Source organism: Halichoerus grypus, chromosome 14 (genome assembly GCF_964656455.1).
Source record: "Halichoerus grypus chromosome 14, mHalGry1.hap1.1, whole genome shotgun sequence".
In the NCBI taxonomy this organism is placed as follows: domain Eukaryota; kingdom Metazoa; phylum Chordata; class Mammalia; order Carnivora; family Phocidae; genus Halichoerus; species Halichoerus grypus.
In genome coordinates, this window is record NC_135725.1 from 6340337 (window position 1) to 6360940 (window position 20604).

At 35.1% G+C, this 20604-nt stretch overlaps 1 protein-coding gene and 1 pseudogene across 2 annotated transcripts in view; both read right to left on the reverse strand.

Annotated features, from left to right (window-relative positions):
- Positions 1 to 252: 252 nt before the first annotated feature.
- On the reverse strand, positions 253 to 9217 carry LOC144380040 (26S proteasome regulatory subunit 10B pseudogene; annotated as a pseudogene).
- A 1492-nt stretch (positions 9218 to 10709) lies between these two features.
- The window catches only part of JAK2 (Janus kinase 2), a 151363-nt gene continuing 141468 nt past the window's right edge, over positions 10710 to 20604 (reverse strand). For both annotated transcript variants that reach the window (XM_078061495.1, XM_036101216.2), the window contains exons 23-25: positions 15294 to 15411; positions 13625 to 13738; positions 10710 to 13364 (exon numbers count right to left, since the gene is read on the reverse strand). In XM_078061495.1, the coding sequence (XP_077917621.1) occupies positions 13257 to 13364; positions 13625 to 13738; positions 15294 to 15411 (340 nt within the window). In that variant the 3' untranslated portion in view covers positions 10710 to 13256. The remainder of the gene's footprint in view (positions 13365 to 13624; positions 13739 to 15293; positions 15412 to 20604) is intronic.

The following is a 20604-nucleotide window of genomic DNA, read 5'->3' on the forward strand; positions in this document are numbered from 1 at the left end:
TTTTTTTAATAATTCCATTTTATCACTTCTATTAGTTAGCTATTAGCTATTTCTCTTAATTTTTAATTTTGATATTTAGTGGTTACTCTAGGGTTTACAATATGCATCTTTATCACAGATAACCTTCAAATAATATTATATCACTTCACAAGCAGTTTAAGATCTTGTCACAGTATACTTAATTTCCCCCTCTTGTCTTTTCTATTTGTGCTATATTTTTTACTTCTACATCTATTACAAACCACACAATACTTTTTTATTATTTTGTTTTAAATTTATTCATACACATTTAATAAGATTATTGCCATTGCATACATTTTCAACTGATTTTTACATTAAGCCAATGTGTCAGGTAGCCATCAAAAATCTGTAGTTCACTTTATATTCTAGCTTCTTAGAATTCAGGTTTGTAGTCCAATTTAGACTCCAGCTACTTAAATCAGCTACTTCTGATTGCTTTCATTAAGTCTTTCTATACTACAAACGCATGAGCAGCATGGATTGTGAATATGTAAACTGCACTGCTTCAGTGCCAACATTTTTCAGGTCTGCTCCATTAGAGCCATCTGAAGGCTTCGTAAATGCTTCTACTAATCTATTTAACCTTGCTTATAGATAGTGTATCTTCTCTATTTATCTGGAGACTGCAAAGCAGGATCCACTGTGCTTGTTTGTAGCCATGATTATTTTAACTGTGCAGAGTATCATATCCATCCATTTGGGTAACTCCATAAAGTCCTCTGAATCTATCAGCTGAAGTACTTCCAGGAAACCAGTATCCACCAATGGCATCATTTTTTATCCATAAAAATAATGCATGACTGATGATTCCTGGTGTAAACATTTCTCTGATCAAATGAGCACTTTCACCAATGTACTGGTCTACATTTAAGAAATTGTATTCCAGTTGGTTAACAGCAGCTCTTGCTATTGTTTTTCTTAACTATTGGCCCATATAACAAACAGCCTTTTGGAGATATCCCTATAATGCAATAATTCTAGGTTTTAAGAGGTAGTTCTATTATTACCTCTGAATTCTCTGATCTGTTCTGATAACCCCTCCACTTCACAAAAAGAAATATTCCCTATGTCCTTAATGAGACATGTTGTAAACCAGTGGATCTTGGCAAATATCAATGTAATCAGGCAAAACAACTCTTGTTCCTGACCTCAGCTTACTTTTTTCAAGCTGACAATGACAAGTGACAACATATCTTCGTTCATTTAACAACGAATTTTTCTTCAGTTACCTTCTTAAGTACTTCATAAACAGTTTGCCCAGATTTGGGTGATTGTAGTCCTTTGGATCATTTTCAGACTTTTCATACTGATTGGTAAGTTCTTTCAATTGTTCCCTTAACTGTTTAAGACAGTAGTTGATCTTCTTGTGCTCCCCCATCTTTTCTTGTGATAGCCTTGAAGCTCATTATCTCTATGGTCTGCCATGATGAGATACCATCACTCATAGGGGATGCCAAGAATGGCCATGGCCACTGGGGTAGGAGAAGAAGTGGAATGAAGGAGGAGAGCAGCAGTGGAAGATGGGGGATGAATGGCTCTGCTCATCCCAATTATCTTTCAAGGAAATCAAAAAGAAAGAAAAGGGGCACCTGGGTGGCTCAGTCAGTTAAGTGTCTGACTCGTGACTACAGCTCAGGTCATGATCTCAGGGGTCGTGAGACTGAGCCCTGCATCGGGCTCCACACTCAGCAGGGAGTCTGCTTGAGATTCTCTCCCTCTGCACCCCCCAAACTCCGGTGCACATGCTCTAAAATAAATAAATAATTCTTTAAAAAAATACAGTAATCAAACCAGACATGGGTGTACCATCAAATTACCAGTTTTGCGTAGTAATTTCACTTCAAAGTTAAGTAGAATACAGAGTTAATCACAGCAAAATGCTCTCATGTTTCTACTATCAAATCTACAAACCTACCTGTATTTACTGCATTTTACCATCTTCCCTCGTTATAAATGGAGAAGGGTCCCTGATGTATTAAGGACTCATTTCTCTCTTGTGCTCTGGATCCCATTCAAAATCTTCCTCCCTTTATAATTTGCACCCCATCAGTCTTTCTCTTTTCTCATGGCTCACTCCATCAGCATATAAACTTGATGTAATATCTCCCAAATAAAAACCAAGAATCATATTTTCTTGCCCACTATCACTTTATTTTCCTGTTCCCTTTCATGGCAAAACTTCTCAAATGGTAATCTACACTTACTGTCTTTATTTCCTTACCAACCTTATAACCTCTTCAACCCAATCCAGTCTGGAAGCTGTCCTCCACCTATACTGAATTTACCATCAATTCACTGTGGCCAATTACAGTGAACAAAGCTCCTATTACTTAGTGCTTCAGTAAATAACATTCAAAATGATTGACCACGGAGCAGTTGGGAGGCTCAGTTAAGCGTCCGACTGTTGACTTCAGCTCAGGTCATGATCTCAGGGTTGTGAGATGGAGGCCCCCTGCTTAAGATTCTCTTTCCCTCTGCCCCTCCCTACCTCTCTCTTGAAAAAAAAAAAAAAAAAAGATTGACCACTTTTCCCACTTAAAACACATTTCTCTTGCTTTCATGAAACTCCACTCTGCTTGTTTTCCTCTTTCACTGATCACTGTTTCTTTGCTGACTCATCCTTTATCTAACCTCTAAATGTTAGATTGTCTCCAAACCTGATCCTCTATTTGCTTCCTTTCTCTAAAAAACACTTTAAGTTACCTTAACTATATCCATTATTTTAATTGATTACCTATGTGACAGCTCTCTTAGAAATATAATAGGCATCTCTGGAATTCTGTCTAAACTCCTTCCTCCTCCATAAGTAAATAGCTCATCCATCAAACCAAAACCAAGGAAACATCCTTGATTTGTTCCTTTCTGTCACACCTCCCATCCAATCCATCAGTCGGATCTGTTTCTACTTCTTTCCATTTCTATCCATACCTCTCTAGGCTAATCTACAAGATACTTTCAGGGAATGAATGGTGAATAAACCAGTTTGGCTGGATTGGAAAGTTACTGTTGAGGAATAAGAAGAAATAAATCTAGGTAAGGCAGTTTAGGACCCATGTTGAAGGTCTTGGAATGACAGAAGCCTGGTTTATAAGGGGAGCAGAGAGAGTTATCCCTCCTGGGCATAATTCTCCTGAAAAGTGGTACTTTTTCAATAATTTAAAGTATGTTGACATAACAGTTGTTAAGAATATGGTAAAACTGTTGTTCAACATAGTACTGGAAGTCCTAGGATGTAAAATCAATGCACAGAAGTCAGGTGTACTTCTATACACTAACAATGAGTCAGAAGAAAAAGAAATGAAGGAATTGATCCCATTTACAATTGCACCAAAAACCGTAAGATACCTAGGAATAAACCTAACCAAAGACCTGTACTCTGAAAACTATAAAACACTTAGGAATGAAATTAGGGAAAACATTAAGAAATGGAAAAACATTCCATGCTCATGGATTTGAAGAAGAAACATTGCTAAAATGTCTATGCTACCCAAAGCAATCTATACATTCAATGCATCCCTATCAAAATACCATCAAGCAATTTTCACAGAGCTGGAACAAACAAACCTAAAATTTGTATGGAACCAGAAAAGACCCCGAATAGCCAAAGGAATGTTGAAAAAGAAAACCAAAGCTGGAGGCATCACAATGCCAGAATTCAAGCTGTATTTACGAAGCTGTAATCAATCAAGACAGTATGATTCTGGGGCACCTGGGTGACTCAGATGGTTAAGCATCTGCCTTCGGCCCAGGTCATGATCCCAGGGTCCTGGGATGGAGTCCCGCATTGGGCTCCTGGCTCAGCAGGGAGCCTGCTTCTGCCTCTCCCCCTGCTCATGCTCTCTGTATCTCTCTGTCTCAAATGAATAAATAAAATCTTAAAAAAAAAAAAAAAGACAGTATGATTCTGGCACAAAAAAAGACACAGAATAGAGAACCCAGAAATGGACCCTTAACTCTATGGTCAACTAATCTTCGACAAAGGAGGAAGGAATATCCAATGGAAAAAAGTCTTTTTAACAAATGGTGTTGGGAAAATTGGACAGCCACATGCAGAAGAATGAAACTGGACCATTTTCTTACACCATACACAAAACTAGACTCAAAATGGATGAAAGACCTAAATGGGAGACAGGAATCCATCAAAATCCTAGAGGAGAACACATGCAGCAACCTCTTTGACCTTGGCTGCAGCAACTTCTTGCTTAGACACGTCTCCAAAGGCAAGAGAAACAAAGACAAAAGTGAACTATTGGGATTTCATCAAGATAAAAAGCTTTTGCACAGCAAAGGAAACATTCGACAAAACTAAAGGGCAATCTATGGAATGGAAGAAGATATCTGCAAATGACATGTCAGATAAAGGGCTAGTATCCAAAATCTATAAAGAACTTACCAAACTCAACACCCAAAACCCAAAAAATCCAGTCAAGAAATGGGCAGAAGACATGAACAGACATTTCTACAAAGAAGACATTCAAATGGTTAACAGACACATGAAAAAGTGCTCAACATCACTCGGCATCAGGGAAATACAAATCAAAACCACAATGAAATACCACCTACATTGGTCAGGATGGTTTAAATTAACAACTCAGGATACAACAGGTGTTGGCAAGGATGAGGAGAAAGGGGAACTTTCTTCCACTGTTGATGGGAATGCAAACTGGTGCAGCCACTCTGGAAAACAGTATGGAGTTTCCTCAAAAAGTTAAAAATAGAACTACCCTATGACCTAGCAATTGCACTTCTAGGTATTTATCCAAAGGATACAATCATAGTGATTTGAAGGTTCACATGCACCCCAATGTTTATAGCAGCAATGTCCACAATAGCCCAAATATGGAAAGAGTCCAGACGTCCATCAACAAATGAATGGATAAAGAAGATGTGGTATATAAATACAATGGGATATTACTCAGCCATCAGAAAGAATGAAATCTTGCAATTTCAACGACATGGCTGGAACTAGAGGGTATTATGCTAAGCAAAATAAGTCAGAGAAAGACAAATACCATATGATTTCACTCACGTGTGGAATTTAAGAAACAACACAGATGAACATAGCAGAAGGTAAGGAAAAATAAGATGAAAACAGAGAGGGAGACAAACCATAAGAGACACTTAACTCTAGGAAACAAACTGAGGGTTGCTGGAGGGGAGATGGGTGGGGGGATGGGGTAATTGGGTGATGGGCATTAAGGAGGACACTTGATGTAATGAGCACTGGTGTTGTATGCAACTGATGAATCACTAAATTCTACCCCTGAAATTAGTAATACACTCTATGTTAACTAAATTGAATTTAAATAAAAAATTTTAAAAAAGAAAAAAAACATTATGGCAAAAAGATGGTAGTGAAAGCAGTGTGAAAATAATACCAGGAGACAGGTGGAAAGGTGGTCAAAGGATAGTGTCTTTAAGGGGGGGGGGGTACTTTCTTCCTCTCCAACCACTACGGCAAGCCCTACATCAGACTCCCTTTTGATGTTAAAATATGGCTCTGCCTCTGTGTCTGGTGACAGTCTGGGGTGTTAGACTCCATGCTACAGGAAATGGGGAGAGGTATAAAGCTTGAGCAGAAAAGTGATATGGTTAAAACTTTGCTATGGGAAGAATGACCTGACAGTGACATGCAGGACTGAGAGAAGATAGGAAGACTAATGAGGTTATTATGATAGTCTAAACATGAAGTTATTTATAAGGGACTACAAAAGAAGAGATTGGTGAAGGAGACAGTGAGAAGGAAAAATAGAAAGAGCTTGAAAACCATAATCAAAGGTTTTTACTCAGGGGTTCTGAGCTCTGATGACTTAAGGGAATTGTGGTGTCATTATTATGACTAAGTACATTAAGAAGGGAGGCTGTTTTGTGGAGAAAATATGGTAAGTTCTGCCTGAGAGTTTTGAACTGCTAGCTGTGAATAGTATTTACATATGGCTTTACTTGGTGTAATTCTCAGGATCATTCACCATGATACAAAAACAGTTTTGCAGCCTTGGTTGTAGGTTAACACTTCCCAGGCTATTGATTTGATTCAAATATATTAAATATCTATTTGCTGTATCATATATATAACTGATGCGGCTTCATTTTTTTACATACCACTTATATCCCTGTACTGCAAATTCATCAGCGTAACATCCTTTTAGAGATGTGCTGCTACTTACTGTTCTGGGGTTTTTCCCTAGATATATTTGCAAGTTGTCTTTTTAATGCTAGATACTTCTTGGTCCCTTCTCAATTAAAAATCCGTTGAGGATACATCTGAACATTTTTGTTCACCAACAATGTTCAGCATAGTGCCTTGTTCTGTGTAGGTCCTCAAAAAAAGATTTGTTAAAAGATTAAATAAGTTTATGGTTTGTTTATAACCTTGGCACATTTCTTTAAGAATAAGGTAATTCAGCACATTGAGTATAATAAGCATCAATCAGAGTCAAAAGACCTGGGCTCTAGTCTGGCTTTGCTCCTGACTAGATCCGTGACATTGGCAAGTTAAGGTAACTGCTTTGGATTTAGCTTCCCCAGCTACAAAATGGTTTCATCTAAATCTCTGATTCTTTTCTCACACTCCAGTAATCCTCCTTCATGAAGCAAGTATTATGATGATTTTGGAAAACATGGTTCAGTTCCTCAAGCAACCAAAGGTATGTCTAGACTTGAAAGTGTACAATTTAAATACTACTTCCTTGTCTTTTGGCAGAGTACTCTCAAAGGCAAAGGTCATCCAGTCCAAACTTTCAAAAAAATTCATTTACTTTCAACTTTCCCTCAACATCTAGGAAAAGGCATTATGGTCCCTTACGCTGCTCCTTCCACAAAGACTTACTTTCTATATTTTATCAAATTGTTTTCCACTTAAATCCTTTTGTTTGGAGCATAGGATGTGTAGCAACACAACTAAAAATATATTCAAATAATTTCTACTGGGAACTGAAATGATTTTGTCATCTTGCCACCTGGACAATATAACCATGGATCACTGCAGAAGGCTTATCTAAGTTTATTGCTGCTTTCTATGTGCACGGCCAGAGCTGTGAACGGCAACATAGGGAAACGGTTATCAACTCTGGCACTGGAGTCAGACTGCCTGTGTCCACATTGCAGCATCTCTTCGTTCTACACGGGGGACTTGGAATTTATTGTATATTGCTAAACTTCAGTTTCCACACACTTAAAATGAGAAAAATAATAGTACCTACCAATTCTACAGATAAAATGAGATCATCCACATAAGAGGGTACTACCTGTTCCCAAAGTGATATACAGATTTAATGCAATCCCTATTAAAACCCCAAGATCTGCAAAAATCTAGTTTTTTGCAGAAGTAGAAAAACCCATTTTAAAATTCACATGGAATCTCAAGGGACAACAAAAAGACAAAACAATTTTGAAAAAGAACAACAAAGTTGGAGGGCTCACACTTCCTGATTTCAAAACTTACTGCAAAAACTACTAGTAATCAATACAGTATGGTCCCAGCATAAAGACAAACATATAGACTATTGGAATAAAACAGAAATAAACTCTCACATATATGGTCAAATGATTTTTCAACATGGGTGCCCCAAGATCATTCAATGGGGAAAGGACACTCTTCCACAAATGTTGCTGGGCAAACTGGAAATCCACATGGAAAAAAATGAAGTTGGACCCTTACCTTACACCATATGAAAAAATGAACTCAAAATGGATTGAAGACATAAATGTAAGAGCCAAAGCTATAAAATACTTGGAAGAAAACATAGAGAAAAAGCTTCACAACACTGGATTTGGCTATGATTTCTTGGATATGACACCAAAAGAAGAGATAAATTGGAATACATCAAAATTGAAAACTTTTGTGCTTCACAGGACACAAATCAACAGAGTAAAATGGTAACCCAAAGAATGGGAAAAAATACTTGCAAGTTATGTATCTGCTGAGGGGTTAATATCCAGAATAAAAGAACTCCTATAACTTAACAACACAAAACTCAATTTTAAAAATGGGCAAAGGACTTAGACATTTCCCCAAAGATACACAAACGGCCAGTAAGTTGCACATGAAAAGATAACCAACATCATTCGTCATTATAGTGAAACGCAAATCAAAAGCACATTGCTAGAGCACATTACACCCAACAGGATGGCTAACAAAGCGGACCAGACCAGACACTGTAGCATTTTTCTGTCAAACATGAGCACTTTGTCTTCTGGGTAAATTTCATAGAATAAATATGATCTTTACTTGGCATTGCTTGTTTCTTTCCTTTTTCTCTGTGGAAATTTTATTTTTGACTTTAATATATAGTAATAGGACATGGTTTTAATACCAAAAAGTACTTTATTATCTCCTTGTCTGACCAAGAAGCAAATTGTTAATATGGTGCATATTATCAAAATACCCTGTTAAGTTTTTTGAGAGGATTATTTAATCTTATTTATTGCAAAATGTAAAAAAAGACAACAAAATGGTACTCAGGGATTTATCTCCACTAAAGGAGACCCAATTTCTTTCTGTTAAGAAAAAACCTTTAAATTCTAGAGAGGTTACAATCAGATGACTTTTCAGAAAGATTACACGTCAGCTAATTCTTAATTCAGCTACAGTACCTGGAATACTTGCTTACAGACCTCATACGCTCACTGTTCTGACACTGACATATGTGCCCTTTCATGAGGTCATTCCTGAGGTCGTGCTGGTGTGGCCCACGTCCATATGAGTGCCCTCTAGAGCAATGGTTCTCAACTGTCTTTGTATTACCTCCCTTTTCCCTTCTCTACGATTTCCTTAATCTCTAATATTTTTATTTTTTTATTTTTATTTTTATTTTAAAGATTTTATTTATTTATTCATGAGAGACAGAGAGAGAGTGGCAGAGTTTGGAGAAGCAGGCTCCCAAGGAGCAGGGAGCCCGATGTGGGACTCGATCCCAGGACGCTGGGATCATGACCTGAGCCGAAGGCAGATGCTGAATCATGTGAGCCACCCAGGCGCCCTCTCTAATATTTTTAATTTCAGTAAATAAATTCTGACTCACAATCTTATACTACATGCTACTAGAAAATTCATACTCTGAGATTCATATATACTCCAAGCATTTAAAAGAACCTAAACTGGGGTTAAGCATCTGCCTTGGGCTCAGGTCAGATCCTGGGGTTCTGGGATTGAATCCTGCATCCATTGGGCTCCCTGCTCAGCTGGAAGTCGGCTTCTCCCTCACCCCCTCCCTCACCCCCTTCCCCTCTCCCCTGCTGATTCTTTCTCTCTTAAATAAATCCTTTTTCAAAAAATTAAAAACTAATAGAACCTAAACTAAAAAATAAAAAAGATAAAAGAACCTAAACTTATTCATTAAAAATACTATCCATTTAACTATCTTTTGTGTGTGTGTGTGTGAAAAGCATCTAAACATTTTCATCTATATATACAACTGTACTGGAAAGGATAATTGATCAAAAAATCTTTCTATTGCATACTTTCATTTGTGTTCCTAGTACTTGTTCTGATAATGTCCTACCATCTGCAACCGATAACCTGCCTTCTCAGCCGCCTGCTGCCTCTGAAATACCTGTTATGCCATCTTTGCTCTATTTATTATTATTTACGAACAGACAGATCTAAAAGCTAAGCTTCTGTTCACACTGCTCAAAGGTGACCTGCTTGACCCCAATAAAGAGCATCTACAGGCGGGCTTCCCAGGCAAGTATTAAAATTAAAACCATTTACAAAAATCTAAGAATATGGATAACTGGAACAGGGACTCTTAAAGATCTTTTAATGCTCTTATAAGTATAAACCTGCTACAGTTAGTTCAAAAATAAGATGTTAAGCAATTTGCTATGCAAAGAAAGGACTTATGATGGAATAATGACCATTAACAACTTTACAAGACTGGTGTTTCAGTTGGAGATAAGGCATTTCCTTAAAAATTTGGAAGACTGAAAAAGAACAGTATTTTAGGGCCTGCACCAACCAAGCAATCCCATATGGCATTAAGTACAATAGAAATTAACTTCTTAATCTAAAAGACAACATACTGTAATAAAGTAAAACAAAATTGGTAAGATTACAAAATTAAATATTTTAATATTTAGGATATAATGTACACTTTACTAAAAATTTGATTCATATTAAAAGTTAAAGGCTATCTGATATGCATATTACATGAATTTGATTAATATGAAAGTTTTTAAATTCTCTTCTTTGTCGTTCTGAAATCTCTCTAAATGTTCCTGTCAGCATCATGAAACACTTAGTGCTAATTATCTTGAAATTAAGTAGAGCCAACCCAAATCTGTGAGTAAACATGAAGAATTTTCTCAGATCCATACTCTGATATTTTTTTTCTTAAATAAAATGAGGCTTATCACATATAACCTAGTCTTTTGTTTGGATAATCCTGCTGACTTATACTTACTGTTATTATTTATTCTAATACAGCAAACTGAAAGATCTGTAATAAGTTATACTGAAAAATTAGAAAAAAAACCCTTTCATTAGAAATAATTTAAATACCAGAACTGGAGTGGATACAACGATGTTCATAAAGAGCACATGAGTTGTTAACAATCTTAGGAAGCGCTTCTTTAAAAAATCAAAAGATAAGTTCACTATTTTTTACAAAAGGCTTTCTCTGCATATCCCTGTATCAGTGTGTATAACCCCCCACACTTCCTTGGTTAGGTGACAATAAAAAAGAAAGTAACTTCTGAATATTTATTATACCAATATTTCAATTTTGTGGAAACATGCTAAAGGCACAATAAAGAAAATAACACAGTCTCAATAAGCGGACCACATAATGCTACTCCCACGGAGAATGGCTCCCCAGGTATGGAACTGTAGGTACTTTCTTATTTCTACTCCACAATAAAAGTATTTAAATAAAAGTTAAATATCAGAAGTTAATATTTGTGATAAAAATTTCACTTGACTTTAAAGCATAAGTCTTAAGTTGTAAGAAAACACCTTTCCACAGCAAATTATAGTGCAACTGGCAGCGTCTATATGGGTAACATGTGAAAGTGACTGTTTCCCCAAGTAGCCATGGATGAGGAGCATTATTTATATAAAGATTATATAACTTAATGTACTGAAATATTTACAGAATTACAGAATTCTAAGAAAATCTTTACCCTCATTTCTAAAGAATATTAATTTGAAGAAACACTTTGGCATTAACTGGTACATAATGACTTACCTATTTCTTGTGCAGAACCAACTGAACAGCTGCAGCTTAACTTCTTTTTATGCACAGTCAGAGTAAAAATTTAAAACATTGCAAATCTTCATGAATAATAATTCTCTTGCAAACTTAGGAATTTTACAATAAGGTAGTCATCCCACTCTAAAAACTTCAGAATGTTTATGTGGGATTATTTTCCCTAAAACTAAAAACTGAAACATTAAGAGAAAAAAAATTTAAGCAAACTAATTAATACCTTTGTTTTAAAAACAAACAAAACGTTATAAACCTTTAAAAATCTGCTTTTTAAGTACTTAAGTTTCTGAAATCAAGCATATTGTACAATATGCTACTTTTGACTTGAAAAGTAGCAGCACGGAAGATCTCTTAATTGCATTATGTATACAGATCCTTGAGGAGTCCACAAATTAAATAAAAATTATATTCAACTTTCATTAAAATATCAGAAATCTTATTTAAAATCTAATATTCTATCATTTTAGATGCTTACTGCATTTGGTAACTACTGAAATGCTTTAAAGATAATGTAAAAAGCATTTCTTCCCTTTCCTTCCTTCCAACCAAAAAATCTCAAATTTTATGTGTGAGGCAATTTTTTCTTATATAATTTGCATTTCAAAGCCAGCTCCAAAAAAATAGATAATCAAAAGTTTTAAGTACAAGTTTAAAAAAATAGCATATACCACTGAAAATAAACTATTTTCTTTTTAACTGAAATACTAAGTATTTTCAACTTTGTATAAATAACACACACAACCCCCCACCACCATATTTTAGGTATGGTTTCCACTTTGGAATAGCACTAAAACAAAGGACATAACAACAAATAACTCTTTATACTTAATTGAAAATATGTATCTCTCATTCGTCTTAAAGACATACATTATGAATTTTCTACTGGCATTCTTGAATAAAATTAACAAGCATACTTTTTCACCAATTTATCCTCATTTCTCCCTTGTATTTGAGAATCTAACAAAAGGAAATATTTTCTATGACTGCAAGAGATTTCTGAAACCCCTAAAATATATATTCTTTAGAAAAAAATTCCTAATCTATTATGCATCTTTAATAAGCACATACATTTAAAAAACAATCTATTTTATGGCTTACGCTTAAATTTAATGCATGACCAAAGGTCCCAGGGATTGAAAATCTTATTAGCAGCCAACAGCTAAATGGATGACAATATTCCTGGCATTTGTAATCTCAAAATTTTAAAAGAAAACTATTCACTGTAGTCTTAGAAAAATTTGGAGATAGTTCTATTTTAAAAACATATTCACCACAAACAGATACAAGGGAGACAAATAAGAAAATAGATTGTGTTATATCTTTGTAAACTTGTTCCATTTCAAAATGTATTCTTTAGGGTCAGGGAAATTTCCTATACAAATGAAACTAAACATTTGTTCCCTTTGCTTTGAAAAATATTTACAGTACATAGAACTACAAGCTAAAAGTGTACATCTGCTTATATTGCTGGCCAGTGATACAGATGAACAGGAACACAAGGTGCTTATTCAATTCTCTGAGCATCATAATTTGTATAGTGACATTATTGTATATCAACTATGGAAAAATTAGGAAACATTACCAATGAATACCAGCCCTTGTGTAAAACACCACACAAGATGCCAAGGTATTATACATTCACTGTGGTAAAAACTGTACATACATATTCTGTGCATCTTCAACATTGCAAAATTTACATTACAATTTTTTCATCTTTCAAAATTCTGAGTTGAAAAAAAGCCTATTATTTTCTTTTGCCAAAGAAAAGTTATGTTAACTGACTGATTAGGTTTGTAAAACTTTTTACAAAATTCTTTGCTAAGGACTTTCATCAAGTCTTTTCACTGATGTCCTCATGAAGAAAAACTCACTAAACTTTGAAAGTTTTGAATGGATATTTCCACATCTTTGCTGGCTAGCATCATGATATACATAACAATGGTATATGTAATAATAGTCCACAGTAATGTGAAATACAAAACTTTGTTCTGTAAGTCTATTTTGGTCTCAGAGTGAAGTTCGTTTCTTTCATCCAGCCATGTTGTCCCTTATTTGATCAACTCGAAGAGCTAGGTCTCTAAAAGAGGGGCGTTGATTGACATTATTGTTCCAGCATTCTGTCATGATCAAATAAATCTAGAAAAGAGAAAATAAAACAATTACAATGAACATAAAGTGCCATCTTTTAATTGGTGGAAGACATGAATTGAGAACTCCCACTTAATTCTCCTATGTAGGCAAATGTCATGGTTATGCCTAGATCCACAGTCATATGATGATGCTATTTATCTGAGAGCTCGGCAAATTAAATGTCATAAAGTGACCTGAAATCCCTGTGTAAAAAGGAAATAAAAACACCTCATGAATGTGGATAAAAAAGGGGTTTTTTTGGTTACCTCATCTGGACATCCATCTGGTCTTGGTAATCTTCCATTATTCTTTAGGAGTTCTATCAAATGAAACACAATCATCTGTCCTTGTTTGTCATTGCCAATCATACGCATAAATTCCTGTAATACAAACCCACTTTTCAATGAGATTTTTTTTTTTTTGGTATATTTAAATTGAACCAGCTTTCCCAACTTCTAGTAAGTGTGAAAAATTTTGTTTATGTATGTCTTCTTATATGTTTGAGACCTTTTAAGAACAAACTATTTTGGGCATCAAAACCTTTCTTTTCAATCATATTTCAGAAAAGACAATTGAATGTGGAACCCCCATCATGCCATTTCCATAACTATAATATACTTGGCACAAATTCCCTGAGAAGGGCCCGAAATAAGCGAACTAAAACATATTTACTTTTTTTTCATTGTTTTAACATATCATATTATATTTCAGCTGAAATAAAATGTTGACTGTAAAAGAGGACATAATAAAAAGATAATGCAGAATGCATATTTAAGCATAAATGCAATGGAGAGAAAATGTTCATATGTTAAAAATTCCTCAAATTAAAGTCTGAACTATAAGCTAGAGAAATATTTATGATGAACACATCGCTTATTTATAGAGAGTTATAGAGTGTTCTTATAAGCAGGTAAGGAAAATTATGAATATAAAAATGGGCAAGGCAAATGAGATAATGCACACACATATATATACTCCAAATATCCGATAAATATGTACTCAATCACACTAATAGAAGTACAAATTAAAATCAAATAAATATAACTTCTATCAATTTGACAAAACCGCATAAACATATAATGGTCAATACTGGCAAATGGTACAAATGGTAAAATGTAAACTCTTATGCACTATCATTGAGAGTACAATCTGGTACAAGTTTTCTGGAAAGCATTTTGAGATAATCAAAAACCTTTAAAAGAGTTCATAATCTTTTATCTATAATTACACTTTCATTCTAAGGTGATGAGATAAATATTTATACGTAAGGATGTTCACTATGTTCACTGAAGTATTACTTAAAATTAAGACTGAAAAATGGAAAAGAACCGTCCAGAAATTATATCCTTATGATAAAATGCTACCTGGAAGTTAGAAGTCGTATTTGTAGAAAATATTTACTAATATAGGTAAAATATCCATGCTATAGTAGTTAATGAAAAAGCAGGATAGCAAACTATACAGTATGACCTTTATTGTATAAAAGATATAAAATTTTTAAAAGCCTGGAAGAAAACATACAATATTAAAATGGTTATCTTAAGAAGATGAATTAGAGATGATTTTTATTTTCTTTTTCATGGTTTCCTTCATTAAAAAAATTCTAGATAGAACAGGGAAAATTATTTTTAAACATTTAACTTTTTCAATAATTTCTAGAATGAATAAATTTATTAGTTACTAAAAATAATATAAGGAGACTATATAGCCCCCTCCCTTTTATTGACTTATTTACTTGTTTGTTTTCCTTTCCAACCCCCTCCCTTTTAAAAATGCAAGTTAATTTAATGAATAAGTTTAGTGTTACTTTGTTGGATGTTGTCTTACAAATAAGCAATAAGAGGCTCTAAAATGAGTCCTAAGCTTACTATTACTCTTTGGAAAAAGTTTTTCTCATGTTAGGAAAAGTCGAAAATAAATAAAAAGCACACTAACCGCTGGGGGACTTTTACTCTTCTCAATATATGTGAAAAGTTCATACAGAACCACTCCAAAGCTCCAAACGTCTGAAGCCACAGAAAACTTGCTCTCTGTCAGTGACTCTGGAGCATACCTGCAATACGCGAAAAGCATTGATAAGACGGTTACCTGAACTGTGACAGGGCTGTTTGGTGACAGGAAGTACAGTGTAACACAGTCTTCTTGAATCACAATGTTGTACACCTGAAACTAATGTAACGTGTACCAACTACACTTCATTAAAAAAAAAAAAGTTACTTGACAGGCCAACTCTTGATTTTACCTGAAAATCACTGGACTGAAAAGACAGGGTATACACAGAAAAGAGTTATCATAAGCAGGCCCAAGGCTGCCATCCTCAAAAACCTTGCTTGCAATGTTGACAACTGCCTGATGCCTGGGAACTTTGATTTCAGAGTGGTTGCCACAGTTCCCTAAGTGAGAAGAGTAGCTCACTGGGCCTAAACTGTCTCTGCAAACAATATGGTTTATACTGAACACTGCTTTCCTTCTGGGAGTCTGGAATTTTGGTACATGCCAGGCAGAGAGTATGCTGTCAGGATTCACGGCTGGGGGAATTTGACGTGTCCCGTGTGACTTTTCTGGGAGAGGACCCTTGGAAGCTTCGTGCTTGGTTTCCTCCAGGTTTTGCCCCAAATGGCTTTTGCCTTCACTGATTCTGCTTTGTACCTTTCTCTGAAATGAATCATAGCCATGAGTATGACTGTATGCTGAGCCCTATGAGTCCTCCCGGTGAGTCATCAAACCCGAGAGTGGTCTTGGGAACCTCTGGCACACAAAGATAACTCAAATCCAAAACATTTATTTTTGTCTTTGTAAGTAACCCCAAAGTTAACTGCAAAGTACCTTCCAGGAACTGGGGGGCGGGTGGGGGAATGCTCTTTGCAAGTTAAAGCTTTAAATGAATCGAGGTAAGTCTCCTAGAGGAAAAAAAAAATGGCTTCTAAACTGAAACAAGACTTGAAGCTATACAGATAAAAGAAAGAATTTGTTCATCAGAAGGAGGGCGATTATGACAGGAAACACAGAAAACAGAAAGTCAGAGGGGAAAATGGTGTCATTGTCTATTCAAGTATCAACACTATCCAAGGGAGGATTTTGTCTAATGGACTGTGAATATCATGGTTCCATTGCTAAGTTTATCCTTATTACAGAGGACAGTGACAAAGATCTGTTTTAGACTAATGAGATTAACATGTGATTTACTTAAATTTACTCTCTCCTTCAAAATCCAATTTAAGTTTCCTCACTTCCACAGATCTTTCTCTGCTACTCAAGGTCTTAATGACCTCATGCTACTGAATTTCTATAACATTTATTGTCCATACTATACAGTTCGCCAGGCTATTTTTTACATTTAGTTTCAAAAAATTTTTCACATAGGTATGTTATTTTTAAATGTATGTTTTATCTCACAAATGGAATATAACCTTCTTGAAGACATTCTATCCCAACACTTGCAAAACAGTCTTTTCCTTCGGTTTTCATGAAAGCACTGTCTACAATTTCCCCCCTCATCTCCAAGGCTGGTTTTCTCTCTCCCATGTAAGGATAAATACAAATCAAAAAAGAAAAAAATAATTCTCGCTGTTGAAAATGAGGGAAAAGACTTCCTCCTCTTTTCTTAGAGCATTTACTTTAGGAAACTTACCACTCACTGTAAATTCTTTGTCTCTTTGAAATGTATATTTAAAAAAAAAAAAAAAAAAGCTTTTGCTTATAAAAGCCTTTTGCCAGCTTTATGATCCAAGAATGTCTTTCTCAAGAACCTGGGAACCATCTCTCCGGAATGTAATCATCAAACAAGTAGCACCTTGACCTCCCAGTTTTTGTGGGAGGTAAGAGTTTAACTTCTGGCAGGTGCCTTGGCTCCCAAGTTGCAAAACTATCTCCTATCATAAAGATATGAGAAGTCTGTTTTTCCTATGGATAATGCCAATTAGCTAACGCAGATGGTCACTCCAATTACCAAGTGAACTTAGAATAAATTATGTGTGACAAAGGGTGCTGCTGAGTCCTCTTACTTGAGGACTAGCTACTGTTTATCTTGAGAACATTATGTAATGGGTTGAATCTGACTGGCCATATAAAAGGGTGAGATCTCTTTCTGTCTTTGCAATCTCTTAGCAGATTGCTTGTGATGCCATGACTTTCAGGATTAAAGCTTATTCAGTAATAAAACTCTTCTTTCTCTTCTATCTTTGTGCAGAGGTTTTCTGGGTTGGGAGGAGATTTCGTTTCTAATTGTAATTCCCCAACACTTTCCCTTTTCTCTACCTTCTAAATTTGGGTTTCCCAAGGTTCCATTATCAGACCTCTACCTTTTTGTCGAACACTTTCCATTAGATAGTATTCGTCCACCTATATACTAACATCTCCTAAATTTATAACTGTAAATTTGACCCTTCTTTTGTGCTTTGACTTACTGAACATTTCCATATTAAAGTTGTGGTAAAGAGAACTCCATTCCCACTTTTCCAAAACCTGCTGGTTATATTACTTTCCCTACGCAACGAATGGCATCAACAATCTATCTTACTTCTCAGGTAGAAATCTTAAGAATTATTTTTGACTCATCTTTCAATCCAGTAGCTAATGAGCCATCAAGTGCCTTTAGAATATATCAAATCAGTCTCCTAACCCAATACCACTGTTAACAATCTAGGGTCAGATCCTTATCACATGTATAGTACAGAGGTCTTCAAACCAGGTGAAGAGTAACCCCAGGTATTTACAGATTTTCCAAGGCATACTCTACAGCAAGACGAGTATATAAGTGTCCTCCATGAGTCCCAAAGCCTGCTTCAACAATTAAAATATTTTAGCAGAAGCATTTTTCCTTCAGTCCTTCTTAATACCAACCCCTAGGACATGCTGGAACATGTTGTTAGCTTAAAACAAAGAGCACTTTTGAACAAGAAAAGCAATATAGATAACAAGGATTTTTGAAGTGAAATTATAATTGCTTAAAACTATGGCTAGGGGCACCTGGATGGCCCAGTTGGTTAAGTGCCTGCCTTTGGCTCCCTGCTCAGTGGGGAGTCAGCTTCTCCTTTTCCCTCTGTCCCTCTGCCTCACCCCTGCTCATGCTCTTTCAAATAAATAAATAAAATCTTTAAAAAAAAATAGTATGATGGCTAAATCTCATGGATAAAAATCGTATGCATTCCATTTCATACTTCAGATCTAGTGTTCATTATTCAATTAATTAGTTAAAATCAATTTTTTTTTTTAAGTAGGCTCCACACCCAGTGTGGAGACAAACATGGGGCTTGAACTCACAAATCTAAGATCAAGACCTGAACTGAGATCAAGAGTCAGGCGATTAACCGACTGAGCCACCGAGGTGCCCCCAGTTAAAATCTATTTTATCAATTCATATTCTGAAATATTTATACAAAATTTGGTCAGCCTCATTACATTACATAAAACATTTAATACTTGCTAATATAATATAAAACTATATACCAACTGCCTATCTGATTAGTTTTTAGCAGTAGATAGCTTTCTTTTCCATTAAATACACAGGAAAATTTTGATCATGATAAAAATGTTATTTCTGACTTTTATACTAACTTATTTAATAATTCTCCAAAGTCAAATATCAGAGTTTGATACCTATCTCTCCCCAAGACATTTACTGAAGGAATACTAGACCTTTTACCATATACCTTACTACATACGTTATAATCTTAGCTACATTTTATTCTGTATTATTTATTATAAACTAAGTAATGAGAAATGATTTATTTTCATAACAATATAAAATTAAATTATACTAGATTAATTTAAAGATAAAACTCTGAAGTTTATCTTGACTGTCCTTGTGATTTCCAGATATGCAGGGAGAAATACAGGACCCAAAGCTTATGTAATTTAGAAGCTTTCTTTATAACAAAAAATATAAAATTAGGCATGAAACTGTATATTTAAAATTAGAAAAGAAGTAATCTTGAAAGAAAGGTGCTCTGGTGAATATGCTTTGTTAGCTTTGTTAAAACATGCCTCTGTACATGTGCTCTGCAATTTATTTTTTTAATTTTAATTTTACAATTTCACAATTTTAATATACTTAACTTCAACTGAAAAATGAAGTCAGACTTTTGAAAAACTTTTGGTATACTTCCCAGAAACTGAGAAAAGGAATGACTCTAATGATTTCTCTTTTGAAAATCAAGTGGTTTAATTCTTTGTTTTCAATAAAAGTGAAAAAAGAATGGATCTAATGAAACTGCCAGCTAACAGATAAACTTTAATGGTACTATCACTATATACTTTTTTGCTACTTATCTCAGAAGGACTCACAGAAATGAATATTCTTATAACAAAACTCCTTCCATTCCTATCTACTTATTTACACAAGTTTTCTCCCTCCTCATGGAATGCCTTTCCTCTTCTCTACCTGGTAAACTATTAATCGATAGTTGAAATGTCATTTCTTTTTTTTTAAAATATATTTTTTATATATTTATTTGAGAGACAGAGAGTGAGCAAGAGAGAGAGCACAAGCTGGAGGAGGGGCAAAGGGAGAGGGAGAAGCAGACTCCCTGCTAAGCAGGGAGCCCGATGCGGGGGCTTCATGGGGGGGGCTCAATCCCAGGACCCTGAGTTCATGACCTGAGCCAAAGGCAGCCACTTAATCAACTGAGCCAGCCAGGTGCCCCTGAAATGTCATTTCTTAGTTGTGCGTTTCTCTGATTAATTTAAACCCTCAGCAAAATTATTTGCATTCTTATGTTTTCCCATCATCTTCTTCATTCTTGCAATTATATACTACATTACAATGAGTTGACCATACATTTGATTTCTCCTAAACTATGAGCTGTTAAAAGGAAGGGATAATGGGTAGTGGACCTGTCTGAATATGCCTGACACATCAAACTTTTCCTTTTAGTTTGGCCTTCCTAGTAACTGGGCACAGTTCCTTTTTTTTTTCTTCTTCCTGATATTCATGACCCTATCTTCATATCCCAAGTTCCTTCTATGGTGTTTGAAACAATAGGTACTTAATAGTGTTTATTAAAGTGTATTCATTAAGGATGCCCAAATCACTGGAAATTCATATAACTAGGCTTTATGGATTTCTAGTTAATTCCACTTAACTTCTTTAATTTCTCATTCTGGAAAAAAAGAATGAAATTCATGTATCACTGGGGATATAACCAAAGTAGATAGTTAAGTTTAGATGTGTCTTATTTTCTAGTTTTACTTATATCCTAAAAATAATTAGATGATGGTAATGCTATTGATTTATCACCAATAAAAA